This window comes from Antechinus flavipes, chromosome 3 (assembly GCF_016432865.1).
Source record: "Antechinus flavipes isolate AdamAnt ecotype Samford, QLD, Australia chromosome 3, AdamAnt_v2, whole genome shotgun sequence".
Lineage (NCBI taxonomy): Eukaryota > Metazoa > Chordata > Mammalia > Dasyuromorphia > Dasyuridae > Antechinus > Antechinus flavipes.
In genome coordinates, this window is record NC_067400.1 from 151,772,349 (window position 1) to 151,789,846 (window position 17,498).

The 17,498-nt window shown below is 33.1% G+C and overlaps 1 protein-coding gene across 1 annotated transcript in view; it reads left to right on the forward strand.

The window, feature by feature from the left end:
* The window catches only part of FARP1 (FERM, ARH/RhoGEF and pleckstrin domain protein 1), a 299,358-nt gene that overhangs the window by 248,609 nt on the left and 33,251 nt on the right, over positions 1-17,498 (forward strand). Inside the window, exon 16 of the mRNA XM_051984043.1 lies at positions 458-591. Coding sequence (XP_051840003.1) covers positions 458-591 — 134 coding nt within the window. The remainder of the gene's footprint in view (positions 1-457; positions 592-17,498) is intronic.

The following is a 17,498-nucleotide window of genomic DNA, read 5'->3' on the forward strand; positions in this document are numbered from 1 at the left end:
TATTTATCACTTTGAAGATTATAAAATGCTTTCCTTCAGCAACAATAATAACCTTGTGAGAAATGAGAAAGAGTATACAATTGGTGGGTACATGCAACTAAGTATCTCTTTCATAAATTGTGGCTTGAAGCATATGTAGCCAGGTATAGATTGGTTTGAGGAGATTCTTGTTTAGAGGTTTGCTCCAGTTTTGACAAATTATCTTAAATCTAGAAAAGAGCTAACAAAATAGAAATAGTATTTTGATCTCCTTATATGAAGAAGCTGTAGCTACCTATAATACTGTGTCCATCCATATGGGGAATATACATTTATATATACCTTTATTAAAAATCCCATAGTAGACTGCTGGTATTAGCTTGTAATTTCATTTGATTTTAGTTTTAATTCTATTTTAGTTAAAAATTCATTCTTTAATCTTTATATTCACAATTTTGTTCTTTTTCTTTCCTTTCAGTGGTTTCAGAGTGCAGTGAGCAAGGATGAATCAATGCCTGAAACACTAAAAAGTCTCATCTTCTCTAACTTCGAACCTTTGCACAAATTTCATACAAATTTTCTCAAGGAAATTGAGCACAGACTTGCCCTTTGGTAAGGATAGCCTTGTCTGTTTATCTCTCTTTCACCAAACTGGGAAGTTATTTATCATGTCCCTAATTAGCTGAATGGAAATATTTAATCATAACTGAGTAAAATGATTGACTCTGACTTGGTACCAGATTGAGTTCTCAAAAAAGATCATTTTTTAAAGTTAAATATCAAAATTTATGTTTAATATTTATAGTTTTGGGTGCATATGTATTTTTTACAATAGAAAATTAGTTTTGGGATATGTAACAATCTTGCTAGATATGACTTAGATGATTGCAGCTTTGTTGGCAGGATCTAAAGCATCACAGCTAGCAGTGAGTCAGTTTTTTAGGCTTTTTGCTCTCAGACTACAGCAATATAATGTCCTTGACTACTAATGTAACACAACATCTTTATATTCTGTTTAATCTGATGCTTGTTGGCCTGTTGAAATAAAAATTGTAGACTAAATACACTATGTTGCACTCTCTATGGAGGAAACCAAAAGTTCCATTATAGAAATGTTTTTTGGATTTAGCAAGGTGTTTAATTCTTTCTCAAACTAAATCTGCACATAGATTCCTCCATTATAGATCATCTGAATCTATTTACAGTGTAGCTTCTTTAGCAATGATAGGGCATTTGGTAGTATTCTGGGCTCTGGGCAAGTCCCTTAATCCTGTTTGCCTCAATTTCCTCATCTGTAAAATGAGCTGGAGAAGGAAATGACAAATCAATCCAGTATCTTTGCCAAGTAAACCCCAAATGAGGTCATAGAGAGTCAGACACAACTGAAATGACTAAACAACAATTGGGGAGGGGGCTGTCACTCTGGGAAATGACTGACATTAGTCATTATTTGACTATATGAAAGTTCCCCCATTCATGAGGGATAGATTGTATAAGTACCTAAAAGTAAGTAGGTGCTACAGTGCATCGAGTCAACCTGGAATCAACCTGAGTTCAAATGTGGCCTCAATTACTAACAAGCTGTGTGATTCTGGGCAGGTCACTTAACAGCTGTCTGCTTCAGCTTCCTCACCTATAAAATGGGGATAATAACACCTACCTCTTAAGGTTGTTGTGGAGATTATATGAGATATCTATAAAATACTTAGCACTCCTTTCCCTTCACATAGGGAAATATGAACTACATAAGCTTTGCATCTGTTCCTGAAATAAAATTCTTTAGACATTTGTCCAATCCAGAATTCTTTCTCTTTTTTTTTTAACTTTTCTGAATACATTAGGAAGACAATCTTAATTAAATGTTGAACTTTTAACACCTCATAGCTTCTGATTATCTTCAAACAAGTTAGAATGCAAATTCCTCTTAAATGGAGGCTATTCAGGGGCCAGTATTTGAAGAAAGCAGCAGCAGCAGCTATGGCTAAAGCACTGAAGACAGATTAGCATTTATAGATGAGGAAACTAGGTAAACAGGCTTAAGTGACTTGCCCAGGGCCACACAGCTAGTTAAGTGTCTGAGGCTGGATTTGAAATCAGGTCTTTCTAACTTCAGACCTGGCCCTCCACTCCATGTACCATGTGGATAATATGGTGAAAGGTAAGTTAGTGGGCTTTATAATTAGAAGGAATGAAGATAAATAAATTAAATAAGATTTCCACTGGTATATTGTTATCAGTGACTTGCATGAAGATTTGTAGGTGATACAAAACTGGAATAACAGACTCTAGATGCAAAAATATCATTAAATGTTAATAACTCTGATCTAAAACCAACAAGATTAAATATCAGGAGCAATAAATATGAAATCCTACATTTAACATTTTTTTTAAATCACATATTTGATTTGCACATATACAAGATGTTTGGAAATCTTGCTTGATATATTTCATCTGAAAAAGCTAAAGGAATTGTATTTAAACTCAAATTCAATATGAAACAACTACTTGAAAACAAACTAATAAGATTTTCATTGACTTTAATAGAAAGTACCAGAGATAGTAAGATTCTATTGGTCATTGCTCACCAGAGTACTATGTTCTTTAGAAACACCGCATTTTAGAGAGATGTGAAATCATCTTTTGATAAATGAAAGTTTATTCAAGGGAACAATGATGAGAGTAAGAGAGTCCAGAATCTATCATGTAGGAAACAGTTGAAAAATTCTATGAATTTTTTATCTAGGAAAAGAGTTGCTTTCATTATACCTTTCATGTGGAAATGAAGTAATTGTTCAAGTTAGCTCCACACAGCAGGACTAATAGATTAAAAAAAAAAAAAAGATACAGCAAATAGAACCAACCTTATAATCAAATAATACATGATTAGCCTTTGTTTCGACAACAAGGAGGCACAGGGAATAGAATGTTAGGTCTGAAGTGAGGAAGACTCATCTCTCTGAGTTCAAATCTGGCTTCAGACACTAGCTGTGAGAGTCTGGGCAAGCCACTCGATCCTGTTTGCCTCAGTTTCCTCACTATTAAATGATCTGGAGAAGGAAATAATAAACCACTCTAGTATCTTTGCCAAGAAAACCCCAGAGATGGGATCATGAAAAATCAATCATAAGTAAAAATGACTGAATAACAACAGCCTTACACTTCAAAAAACAAACAATTCCTCAAACTATATCTGACAAACTTTGTTCCCTTGAAAATAAGGACGTTTGCCTTCTTTTGACAGTGTATAGGTGATGGTTTTAATTTATTGGTTCCCTTATGCGTTGATTTTATTTACATTTTTTCTGCATTTTTGTTTACATTTCTACATTTTTTATTAATCTTTCATTCTCCTTTCTCCAGTTTGTATTATTTCATTCAAGTCTACTGGTGTTTTTTGGAATTCCTATTTCGAATTCCTTACAGCACAGTGGCATCCAATTACCCTGCTGTCCCATAATTTGTTTAAGCCTTGCTAAATCATTGGAACATATTTTGTTTCTAGCTTTTTGTTTTCATAAACTGTGCTATGAAAACAGAAGTTTCTGTCTGTATAAATCTTTTCTTGCTGGTAATAACTTCCATAGATACTCAGGAGTAGAATATTGAAGTTACTGTATAAAAATTTTTGTAATTTTTCTTGCATAATTAGAAATTGTTTTCTAGGAACAGTCAGTTTGAAAGCATTTCTTTTTGTTTTAATGGTATCTTCCCCCTCCCTCCAATTCATGTTAAAAGAAGTTTAACATTTGAATTTTTTTTTTTAAGTTTTGAGCTCCAAATTCTATCCTTCCCCTGCCCTCTGAAAGTCTGCTTTCAGAAAATATTAATTCTTTCTCTGGAGACATATAGCATGCTTCATCGTGAGTATTTTGGAATTGTCTTGGATCATTCTGTTGCTGAAAATAGCTAAGTCATTCACAGTTCTTCATTCAACAATATTATTATTACTCTATACAACTTTATTCTGGTTCTCTTGACTTTGCAGCAGTTCAAAAAAGTCTTTATAGGTTTTTCTGAAATCATCCTGCTTGTTATTTCTTATAATATAATATTCAGTCATAATTATATGCTACAACTTGTTCAATCATTCCCAATTGATGGACATTCCCTTGATTTCTAGTCTTTAGCTAACACAAAAAGAACATAAACATTTCTTAAGTGCTTGATGATATTTAAAAAAAAATTTTTATTTTCAAAATATATGCAAAGATAGTTTTCAACATTCACCCTTGCAAAACCTTGTGTTCCAAATTTTTCTCTCTCCCTTCTCCCACCATCTCCCCTAAGCAGCAAATAATCCAATATATGTACAACATGTACAATTTTTCTATACATATTTCTACATTTATCATGCTGTGCAAGAAAAATCGGGTCAAAAAGGCAAAAATGAGAAAAAAAAATAAAAAGCACACAAACAACAACAAAAAAAGTGAAAAAACTATATTGTCATCCATATTCAGTACCGACAGTCCTCTTTCTGGATGCAGGTGGATGCCTTCAAGGAGCTTGCATTCTAATGAGAGAAAATTGAAATTTTTCTTAGTTCCATTAGTAGAGAATCAGCACTAGCTACAATATTTGCTATCTTGGTCTGTAATCAGTGATGCCTGATTGTGCAAATATGCATTTGTCTGATTATTTGTGATTGTGAACATTTTTTTTCAAGTAGTTCTTCATAGTTTTTACTGCTTTAGAAAACTTTTTCATTTGACCATTTTTTGGCTAGAAAACAGCTTTTAATGTATTTTTGTTAGTTCCCTTTAAATTGTGTGTCAAACTTTATCACATAGATTATACAAAGATTTTTTCCCAATCTCTATAATTTCTTCTTTCTACATTAATTATTCAGTAAAAGCTCTGATTTAACTTCTTTCCTTCAGATTCTTTTTTTAAAGCATGTATTAAGTATCTAATACATCCACTCAGTACTTCAAAAATATTACTCTCATTTGATCCTCACAAGAACCCCGAGTGGTCCAAGCTGCTGTTATTACCCCAATTTTATATTTGAGAAAATGGGAAAAGTCAGAGGTTTAGTGACTTGCCCGACATCACATGCTTTAGAAGTGACTAAGCCACATTTGAACTCAGGTCTTCTTAAACCCATCTCTAGTATTCTATCCACTGTACCACCTAGCAGTCTTTTAGGCTTTCTTATGATTTTTGAGCTTCTTTTGAATATTCTGCTTTCTTTCCTTGGTTCTGGTTGTAGTTATTGCAGAATTGCCTTCTTGCTTGGGAAAATATTCTATTTTTTTATTCTTTTGATTTATTTTATAAATACCTTTTCTTTACTTAATCATTCTTCTCTAGGATGATTATATGAATTCACTTTTCTTTTTTTGATCATCCTTGGCTTTTTTCTATCTATTTTCAGTTGGATTTAGATCTAATCTCTAATTCATTTCGTTTGGTGGAAGTTACACACTTTATCTTGTTAAAAGAAAAAAAAATTATAACAATTGATGCTATTTAGTAATGCTACAGATTGCTTATAAGATATTCCAGTCGGTGGAGATATTTAAACTAAGCCTGGTTGATCATGTTTCTGGCTTTCTTAAGAAAATTCTTACATTGAATGGCAAGTTACTAAGATCCTTTTTAATCCAAGATTCTATGAACTCCATTTTATATTCAAAGCCTAAAGTTGCTTAGCAAGAGACATGAAACATGGAGTTAGTGATAAAGAGAGAACTACTATAGCCTTCATAAAAAGCATTTTTATCCATTCTTAAGACTTGTAAAGAACATGTTTCATTCTCCTAAAAATGGAGAAAAAGTGAGTTTTAAAGTTAGTTGGTACCAGGAATTCCTCAGAATAGGAAATCATGTTATATTAAATTCATAATATCAGTTACCTGTATGTACATGTACATTATGATATGTAATAAACCTTTGTCAGTAGTGAGAAGCTTCCAGAACAAATACTTAACAGGAAGCAAATCATGGAGTGATAGTTCAGATAAATACACCTGTTTACTCCCCAATGTGCTAGTGAGTACTCCCAAGTAAATACACCTGGATAGAGCATATAAAGATTTCACAAAGCCTCCTTCTCACTAGAAAAATCTAGCTAATTCTATTTCTTCGAAAGCAAAGGAACAGATTTCGTAATTTTTGAAAACAGTGAAAGTCCTTAAAAAGTTAGGATGTGTGTGTGTGTGTAAGCTTATCAATGTACTTTGTTGTCCAAAGGCTAGTATTTTAAACTGTGAGAAGACCTTTTAATCAGTCAACTAAAAGTTTAGTTGAAACAATCCATAATTTTAGCAAAGTAGCAGGATATAAAATAAATTCACATAAATTATCAGCATTCCTATATGTTATATTTCCCAAACAAAACTCTGAAAGAAGAGATAGTAAAAAAAAAAAAATTTTTTTTAAAGTCTAAGACAGTATAAAATACCCAGGAGTACAACTGCCAAAACAAACCCAGGAAATATATAAACAAACTTACAAAAATCTTTTTATACAAATAAAGTAAGATTTAAATAATTAGAGAAATATTAATTGTTCATGGGTAGGCAGGACCAATAAAATAAAAATTAAAATTTATATCTATAATGCCATCCCAATAAAATAACCAAAAAAAATTTTTACTGAATTAGAAAAAATAATAACATTAATTTCAAAAAACAAAAAGTCAAGAATATCAAAGGAAAATGGGAAAAATGTAAAGGAAGGAGGTCTTAGCAGTAAAGATCTTAAATCATATTATAAGGCAGTAATTTTCAAAACTATCTGCTACTAGCTAAGAAAGAGAAAGATAGATCCATGGAACAGAGTAGACACACAATTTACAGCAGCAAATAAACATAATAATCAGAAAGTTGAAAGTAAGGGGTTTTCCTAGCCATAGTTAGCTGAAAAATTGTCTACTGAGGTGTAGAGGTAGTTGCCTTATGGATAAAATCAAATCTTTGATGTATCAGGATTCACTTGCTTGGTGGAAGAAGAGTAAGCCATTTTCAAGCCTTGGAATTAGGTTTATATTAACAAACTCTTAATTCAAAAGTGACTGCTCTCCTGATTCCTTTGGTAACTGAATCAAGACTGATTTTTTTCCTAGCTTCAAAAGAACCGACTCTTGTTAAATAATCATAGCAAAATATATTTCTAAATAAATGGCAACTGTTTTTAAAGCTTTTAGAAATTATGAACTTTTGGTTTCTTTAGTTTTTAATTTATTGGAATGAGGGACTCTCAGAAACTTTCAAATTTCATAGTGATGTAAAAAATGCATGGTTATGTTAGGCTACAGCATATTACCAGTATTGCCTTGTGAGTAAAGGACTTGATCAAAGACCAAAAAAAAAAAAAAAAAAAAAGGGCGGGGGGACTGGTGGCAGAATTGAGAGCATAGGAGATGATGGACAGACATGCCAAGTGTTTCCCTAGGCATATTCAGAAGGAAAGAAAGTCTTTAATGAGTTGGTAGGATTCATTGTGGAGGACTGATGCAGGCATATTGACTGTATGGGATGGTTTAAAAAAAAATCTAGGTTGCAGTATGTATCAGAGAAGAGCATACCCACAACCAAGGAGATCTCACACACATTGAAAGGAGAGAATTTTAGGGAACTTAAATGGATAGGACTTTCACTTAATATTAGAGGGAAAATATTTCTTATGTTATGATCAAATCTGCTTTCTTTTCTGTGTGATTTCTACTTCTATAGGTTAAATTGGGCTAAATTAAGTGCTCAAGATACTTAGAATAGTTTAAGCTTTATCCTTTGATTACTCAAAATATTTGTTTATGAATGTTTCCTGATAGTAGCATCTTAGCCTGGTATATTTCCATATCTCTATATATAAATCAAATAGTAGTTTGTTTTTTATTTAAAATTGATTTTTTAAAAATCTGTTCACTGTAATCTCATTTTACCACATTTTTATCAGGGAAATGAGATAGCTTTTTTAAAAAAATCAAGAAAAGGCACAAAGAAATTACAACAATGTAAGCCCCATAATAATAGAGTTGGGAATTGTGACTAAATAGTTTCAAACTCAGCTGTGTTAGAAATAAAAATAAAATAAATAGATTTTAATTCTTTGGAAATTTCTCCCATTTTTAGTTAAATTATATAATATTTGTGTTTCTTAAGTACTTTTTGATGATTGTTTTTAGTTTGACTCATTGGCAAATTAGAACAAAAAGCACCATTTTCCAATATTTGTGATCTTTTTTTTTTAATTGCTCTGATAAATGAAGGACGAGGAAGAAAAATACATTTCCTTCTCTCCTTCCCTCACCCATGTAGTTTCCTTTTAAACAGTGTGGGCTGTTTGGCATTCATTGCTTTAACAAGTGCATCTTATGAAAACATTTGCTCCTCCCTTTTGACTTAGAAAAGCTTTGTTATTCTTAAAATTGTATATTGCATCTTAGCAGCTTTGGGGAAATAAAATTTTTCTCTTTGTTTTCTTAACCCTCTTGTAGTGTCTGAGAACTTCTTGAAACATAGTGGTTTTTTTCCCATCCTCTCTGGCCTAAAACCAAGCCAGAAGTTGGATTCAACTCATCATCCCCATAGCAAAAGTTACCAAAGAAGTTTTAAAATTATTTCAGCATGGTATAAGCAGATCTCTGCTGCTGTAGAGTTTAATTATAAGAAGTCAGGATCCTTCGCTGCCCTGATTGGTAGTTGGTGGTGCAAATGTATGGAGGGGTTTGACTGGATAATCTAAGATTTGGGGTGAATGTTTTACATGTTTTACAACAGGTTTACTGGTGGAATAATTCATCCCAATTAAAATATTAATCTTGTTCAAACATTGTAGTTTTTATAGGTTCATACTAAGCTTTGACCGTTCTTTTGAGGTGTTTACATTCAGACGATGTTCATGTCTTTGTAAGGAGTTTGCCAGAAGCAGGTAGGAAAGTTTCCTTGGCAAATCTTTTAAGAGTACTTCTTGGGGTGACTGCCAATTATTTTAAGGCCAACAGCATAAAATGCAGTAAAAATCTGGTTAGTATCACAGCAGTTCTATGCCATGGAAATGAAATGAAATGAAGCTCCTCATGTGTAGCGGGGAAGAAAATATATTCCTGCTAACACTCCCTCCTTCTTTGGTGGAGATGGGGATGGGAATGGCAAATAAAAGAAAGCCTTTATTTTTTGTCTGTCACTGATTTCCTCTTAGCAAGATTGAGTTAATTGAATGGTTGCAACTACTTTTGGCTGACAGTGAGATTTCAAAGTACATTCAGTTCTACAAATGTTAATAGAGTGCTGTGTGAATACAAATACTGAGAGAAAAATGAAACATTCCCTGCCCTTAATAAACTTATAGTTTATTGTTTTAATTACAACATGATAATAATAATAATGTTAACAACATTTACAAAGAGTTTTAAAATTTGCCAGGCAATGTATGTATATGCATGATTTCTGTGATACCAGTACTGCAGGTCCTTCATCCTTGTTTCAAATGATGACACAGGAGCTTAGCTAATATCACTATGCATTTGCTGTTTCTTCCACATTATATATAAGTAATTAAATCTAAGATAATCTTAAGAGGATCAATAAAAACACCTGATAAATATGAAGTATTATATAGATTTATTAATATATACAGGATTTTACAAATCTTTAAGTACTGTGTAACTGCTATCATTAACTGGTGTGTATCATGGATGAAGAGTTTCGGAAAGTTTTTCTTCTGTCTTGATTCGCAAAGTTAGTGGCAGCATCAGAATCATTAGAATGATCTTGATATTACATTGTCTCTTCTTTATAAAAGGAAAGTAACCAATAACCTCAGAGTTGTTGGTAGTGGTTGTTATTTTTCAAGAACAATACTCTGAGATAGGGCTGGTTTGTCATTTCCTTACTCAGTTCATTTTACATTTGAGGAACTGAGGCAGTTAAATGACTTGCTCAGAATCATAAAACTATTGATCAGAAGCTAGACTTGAACTCATGAAGATGAATCTTCCTGATTCCAAGCCCAGTTGCTCTGTCCATTGCAATACCTTTGAATTAATGGATGGAGGGGAGGGGAGGAGGTAAATAGTGGCCAAATTTCAGAGGTTGGAAAAAGAGATGATGGGGTGGTGTTGAGAAGTGAAAATATTCTTATTTTAAGGAAAACTGATAAGAAGAAGATTATATCCCTTAGGACTACACATTGGGAAGAAAGTTGACGCTGATTGACACCATTATGATACACTGCCCTGACCAAGTAGAGTCTTCATTTATTACTTACTTAAATCCAGAGTGATGACGCAAGGTTCCACTGTTATTCTCTTTCAGTTGACTTGAACATAGAAGATGAAATAGCATTACAACCTTTATTCATTTATAAAAACCCAAGCATTGATCTGTGTAATAATATCTCAGACATTTTAAAAGATTAGTAGGATAGCAGATTGTTTCAGGACTATCTGCCTGAACTACCTCAAATATAGGATGAGGGAAATTAGAACCTTAGTACATATAGCACTCTGAGGCATGTTTTCATATATTAATTTACCCTCATCACAGCTATGTTTTAACGATGTAATCATGATGAAGTCAAAATAGAACTGGATGTGGTATCAGATGACTTCAGCTAATCACTATGTAACTTTAGGCAAGACCCTGTTGAATTGTACATCAGTACTATCATTTATAAAATGAGAGGGCTGTACTAGAGATGTCTTCTAATTCTAAATACAACCATTATATTTTTTTCCCTAATGGCAAAATGATTTAAAAATATACTTTAGGCTTCATTCCTTGTTATCTAATTTTACATTATCCATCTTTTCAAAAACATTTTCCTTTTTAAAATGCTTGTATCTTTGTAAAAAAAAAAGATAAAAAAAATAGATAATAATTCCATTTCTGAATAAGAAAATGAAGCCACTGAAGTTAAAAACCATCTTCAGCCCTCTTAGAAATTTTCCCTTTTAATATGAGCTTAAGTATTAAACATAAAACATTTAAATATAAGATTTTATGCAAAACTGTGAACTTCTGTTATAGTTTTTAAAAACTGTATGTTAAATTTGAAAGTGCTCTTTCTACTCCAACATTCTGCGTCCCACAATCTGATTATCTGTACATTAAGCTTCTTAATGTGGGATCCAGATATAAACACAGACATATATACACATAAATGTAACTAAATTTCAATATATACTTTTATAATTGTATTTTGATATAATTCATTTCCTTTGATACTCCTATGTACTTTATGTTATATATTTAAAAATCTTATTCTGAAAATGGGTCCATAGGCTTTATTCATCTTTCCAAACGTCTCCAACACAAAAAAATTAAGGACCAATGTTTCAGTTCGATTAGTCAAGCCATATCCAATTCCATTTGGGGTTTTCATGTCAAAAAATACTGGAGTAGTTTGCCATTTCCTTCTCCTGCTCATTTTACAGATAAGGAAACTGAGGCAAATAGACATAAGTGACTTACTCAAAATTACACAGCTAGTGTTTTGAGGCCAGATTTTAACTCAGGAAAATGAATCTGACTGTAGTCCCGACAGTTTGAGTACACTCTTTAATTGGAAAAAGAATCTATTTAAACTCTCTTTAAAAAAAAAAAAGAACATTTCAAATTTATTACATTAGAAAACTACATTCCCAAAGGGAGCCCCTATTCTCAGGCTTATAACATTTTATAGGTTAGTTTTGTGACTTTATTGCAGAGAAAGTCATTACCCAGTAAATTTTGCTTCTTTCAGAGTTTTGAATAGGTTTTATATTGACCATAACTGAAGGGAAGGTGTGGAGTGAAGTAAGGAATTGTGTTTTGATTTAGTCTTAGTTTATTTTCCAGTACCTCATAACTATTCTTCAAAAATAATAGTAATGATATGGTGTACATCTACCTGGGACACAACTGTACATGTTTGTATTTTTCAACACTTTGGAGATAAACTTATCAAATTCATTTTTAAGAGCCAGAATAATATTCCTTATTGGCAGCTTTGTGCCATTTTTATTATCTATCTCTCAATTATTATTATCTAACACTCTCTATCTGTCTCTTTTTTTTCCTTCCTTCTTCTTTCTCCCCCCACCCCCCTTCCTCTGCCTGCCTCTGTTTCTGAGCAGGTGGCTCAGATTAGAGCTTTAAGATCCCCCAGCCAACCAGCTTTTACATAATATGACTCCTTTCTTTCATCTTTGTCCTTCCTTATAGAGTTCATTGTTGAATTATGTACTAGCTGTCAAATGTTTAAACAGAATCAAGATGTTTTGAAAATAGGGAGCTTCCTTTTTTTAACTTCCTAAGAAGAAGGGAAAAAAGAACAACCACTTATATATAACCAGGATTTGTGCCAAGTGCTTTTTATAAATATTATCCAATTCCATCCTTTACAATCACTATGGCTATCCTTATCCTCATTTTATTTTTGAGGAAAATGAAGCAAACAGAGCTCAAGTTATTTGGCCACGATCATACAGCTGGTAAGTATCTATGGCCAGAAAGTCTTCCTAACTTTACATACCCAGAGCTCTATCCATTGTACCACCTCCAAATATTGCATTTGCTCACTGAGGAACACTAAATTAATTATAATGTATAAGTTAAAATTTGTGGCATTTATGAGGCCTCTTGGGCCTCTCCTGATTTTCTTGTGCTGAAAATGCCAAACAAATGTTCTTGCTATGGGCAGTTCCTTCATTGCAATACCACATATTTGCATTGACGACTTCTCAGAGCAGATAGGCTTTCTGTACAAGGACTCTTTTCACTGTGGGGTTAATATCCGGAGGATGTTTTGGAAGTTATAATTCCCTTTTCATGTTATTCACGACAAACATGACCTTTTCGTTATTGTTCACAGTAGAGCAAATGCTGTAGTGATTTGGTTGTTTCTCAGGCTAAATGTTTAGAGGATCACTTTTTTTTTTGTTTTGCTTTTTAAAATGCAAGGTTTCTACAATTTTGAGATAAGTAACATGTAAGAAAAATGAAATAAGAATGATTCTGCACATGAGGCAGCAGCAGCATCTGAAACCCAAGGACATGTGGATTGGCTGATTTATGTGCCTAGTGATGACAAAAAGCCGGAGTGTGGGTGGGAAAAGAGTTTTCTTGATGTACAAAGGAATTCTTTGGAAATTGCATATAAAAGGCTCAGTGTAGTTTCTTCTTCCTGTTAAGTTGTGAGAGGCATCTGAAGTCAAAACCTAGTTTTTGAGAGCTTAGTAAATGAATAGGAAACATTTCATTGTTAGCTGTTGAATTTTAGGATGCCTTTCTGTCACCTTCTGTGATGACCTCATCATCTGGCCATTTTTTTCCCTAGATATTCTTGGCTTCAGTATTCATATTAATGATCTTTATAACTTTGCTTCCCAGTTCTATATATGCTCCAATTCCTTTTCTTGACATCACTCACTTCTAAAAATAAACATTTGTTGAATTGAATTCCTTACTCTTACTAAACCTGGATGCATCTGCACCAGAATTCAATCAAGCACTTACTAAGCACCCCCTATATATTGTTAGGATTCTGGAATCAAAAATACAATGAAACAGTTACTACTTGGGAAGACAAGTGAGTGAAAGTATCCATGTGTGTTGTGTGACATGTAGTTGTAAATTTAAATACAGACCTGTGTGTGTGTGTGTGTGTATAAATAAACATCTTCGTGTAAAAATATCTGTACATACAGAAATAAATGTAAACATAATAAATAATTTGAGAGTGAGAGAGGGCACAGCTATTAGGAGGATCTGGAAAGGATTACGTTGTATCTTGAAAGATGAACAAGGAGACAAGAGGTGATGAGGTCTTAACTCTAATAATAGATGTATGAGTGGAGAAAAGTGGTTAGATATAGTAGATAGTACGGAAGTAAAATCATCAAGATTTGACAACAGGTTAGATACCTGGGGCAAGGGAAGTATAGGACACTGCTAAGGTTAAAACAAAAGAAATGGTGCCTTTAGCAGAAGAAGGAAGTTTGCCAGAGAAGTGTATCTTAGGGAAAAGATCATGATTTCAGTTTTTGGACATGTTGAATTTGGGATGACTCTGGGACATCATGACCTCAATCCTTACAAAATAACTCATTGTCCTGGTTCATTAACTCAATCATCTTTTATTTTTCTCCCTAATCAGTCTTGCTCCCTTCTTTCCAAGGCTAATTTGTGTTGTTAATGATCTCATATTCCTTGATATTTCCAGAAACTTTATACATTGATTTTCCCTACTTTCTCTGAAATGTTCACTCTATCTTTATTTGTTGTTTCACTTAATAAAACAAGCAACAAGAGCTTGTGTCCTACAGGATAAAAGAAGCACAAACTTCCTAATGTTTCTTCTTGAAATAGTCCATTTTATTTTTAAAGAGTTCTTATTATTTAGAAGTTCTTCCTTATATTAAGCCAAAATTAACCTTTCTAGAATTTTTATCCATTGGTTCAACACCAGCCCTGTGAAGGAAAATTAACATATATCCAGCAGCATTATGCTGGTAAATATTTAATAGATTTCCCCAAAAAAATGTGCCCATGACACAGTGTTAAGTTTAATATATGTTATTAACATTTTTGCCATCAAAAAATTTTAAGTCTAGACAACAAAGCAATAAACCCGGTCTTATTTGTAGGATCTGCCAATTTCTGAAGTGTAAATATTCACACTGAAAATCTAACAATCAACTCTTGTGAAACAGTTCAAGCTGGTGCCAGTACATTTCTGGCAGTTCCTCTTCCACATAATAATCTTTTGAATATTTGAAGACAGCCATCTTATTCCCACTGTCATTCTTCCAAACTTAGAATCCTCAATTCTTTCAAGTGATGCTCATATGAAATCATCCTGGTTTCCTTTTTTTTTCCCTGTTCTTTCCCTCTCTAAAATTAAGTTGAGAACTGACCATGTTACTTTAGATGTGCGCTGATATGGGGCAACTAGATGGTATGGGGGATAGAACGCTGGCCCTAGAATCAGGAGGATCTGAGTTCAAATATGGCCTCAGATACTTAATACTTATAACTGTGTGACCCTGGGCAAGTCACTTAACCCCAATTGCCTCCCTCCCCCCCTTCCCCCCCACACACAATGTGGTCTGATCATTGTTAAGATAGATAATAGTAGTTTTCTGGATTTTAGGTATCATTCGGTACAATTGCAAAAGATGTATCTCACTTGAAAACCTTGCATGCTTATAGATGCTTTAACAACTCTGGATTAATTGATTAATTAATTAATTAATCTGGATTAAGCAATGTCTTTTGGTACCATTACAGTTTGGTCAACATATGAGAGCTTTGGATGCCAAATAGTTATACAAATGCAAAATTAACATTCTAGCTAGTTGAGGGTTTAGATGTTTGTGGATCATTTTTTAATATTAGACTAGGATTGGAACATTTGGTGTTAATGGAATGAACTGGAAACCAGAATATCATTATGGTACAAAAGTTAGTAGATCAGAGTTGGAATCTGAATTCAGAGGTTTGAACCTCATCAAAGAACCAAGAAGTGGTAGTTCTATTATTATTTTTATTTATTATGACGAGGAATAAAAGATGCTAAATTAAAGGCTCCTAATTTCCCTGACTTCCTTCAAGCTTCAACTAAAGTTCCATTTATTTCAAAAAGTCTTTCTAGATCCCTTTTCACGGTTATATTGTTTATTTCCAATTTAACCTGTTTATATCTTACTTGCTGATTGTTCCTTCTTCTCAATCCCAGATTGTGAGTTCCTTGAGAAAAGGGACTATCTTTTGTCTTTGTATCTCTTATATTTAGCATAATGCATGGCATAGATGTTAGCAGACAACCAAGAAACATTCATCTTTACTTTACTTACATATCACCTGAAGGATTAGTTTGGGTATATGGTCTTTGATTTCCAATAGGAACACATGTCTATAAAAAACTTTGGCTATAACAGTCCCATCTGGGTAAATTTCCTGTAAACTTAAACACCCATGTATAAAGTTACCTCTAGCTCTGAAAATTGAATTATCAACTCTACCCTTAAATGGTAGTTGACTGATTATTCAAAGGAAAGGTTATAAGGCAGCATTCACAAGCTTTGAGCTCCCTATCCATTTAACTTAGTGCAGTTAACAAATTGTCAATAAATCTCAGCCATAACTATATATTGAAAAGTGGTCTCTGATAAACTTTTGTTCTGTTAGATTTGAATTGATGATTTTGGCTAAAAGCCAGATATTGAATAAGTTACTATGGTGCCATGAAATAGTAAGATTTATGCCCACTGAAGTGAGAGGACAGTAGCAATTCCAAGTAAAGATTTTTGTTCCTTGTTCAATGGTGGGTACAATAATTATGTGGACTGTAACTTATCTGCAGAAAAATATCACTAAGAATTTAACGGAGTGATGTGGAGTTGAGGGAGACAGACATTTGCTTTGTTATTGATTAATTTTAAGTGCCAGTATATATAATGTTGTTTGTTCTTTTGAACATTAAAAGAATCCTACTTAAATATGTCTCACCTCTGAGGCAATTCCAAAACGAGGGTTTCCCAGGAGGAAAGGGTCATCTTTGTCAATATTACCAGTATAATGGTGGTGTGTTTCCTCATCTCTCCCATTTTGGTAATACATCAACAAGATAATAGTTCCAGTCTGAAATTGTTAGAAGAAAGAAATGTTCTTGGAGGAGGAATTTTCTTTCGATTCTTAGTAAAAAAAAAAAAAAAAAAAAAAAGAAAGAAAGAAAGAAAGAAAGAAAGGAAAGAGAATGAAAAATAAAGAGGGGAAAGACAGAGACTTCTATAAACCTTGCTCAGGGAAGATGATGTATAAGCTTGTTTTAGGCTTGGAAAGCATGTGCTCTGTCTTCAGTACTTTCATGATAGAAAAGATTTAATTAGTTAATGGGCTTTGGGTTGTCACTGCAACATTATTTACTCAATATGTTTAGTTGGAGCTACCAAAATGAATAGCATGTTGCTTACTCAGTGCATGTTTATTTGCCTGTGACCTGCAAGTCTGGTATAATTTATGAGATGAATTTATTGTTTCCGACCAATAAACTGTCCTTGGTTTATTTAATTAGACATGGGAGTATACCCTGCCATCAGGTTCCCTTGTTCCTCTCCCTTCCCTGGGAGAAATGCTTGATAAATTAAAGATTAAATAAATATGATTCTAGATACATTGAGTTGACTTGAAATGGAAGCCATTATATTCTGTAGTTTGAAAGCTATTAGATACCAGTACACTTTCGAGGTATATAGTTTGAAGTTTCCCATTGATCTGTGTTCTGTACAACAGCACAGATGTTAGCAGACAACCAAGAAACATTCATCTTCACTTTACTTACATATCACCTGAAGGATTAGTTTGGATATGTGGTCTTTTATTTCCAATAGGAACACATGTCTATAAAAAACTTTGGCTATGACAGTCCCATCTAGGTAAATTTCCTGTAAACTTAAACACCCATGTATAAAGTTACCTCTAGCTCTGAAAATTGAATTATCAACTCTACCCTTATTTTCCATAAAGGCAAAATAATTCCTACAAGGTTTCAGTCAACTGCCTGTTGCTCCATTAAACTTCTCTGTGATT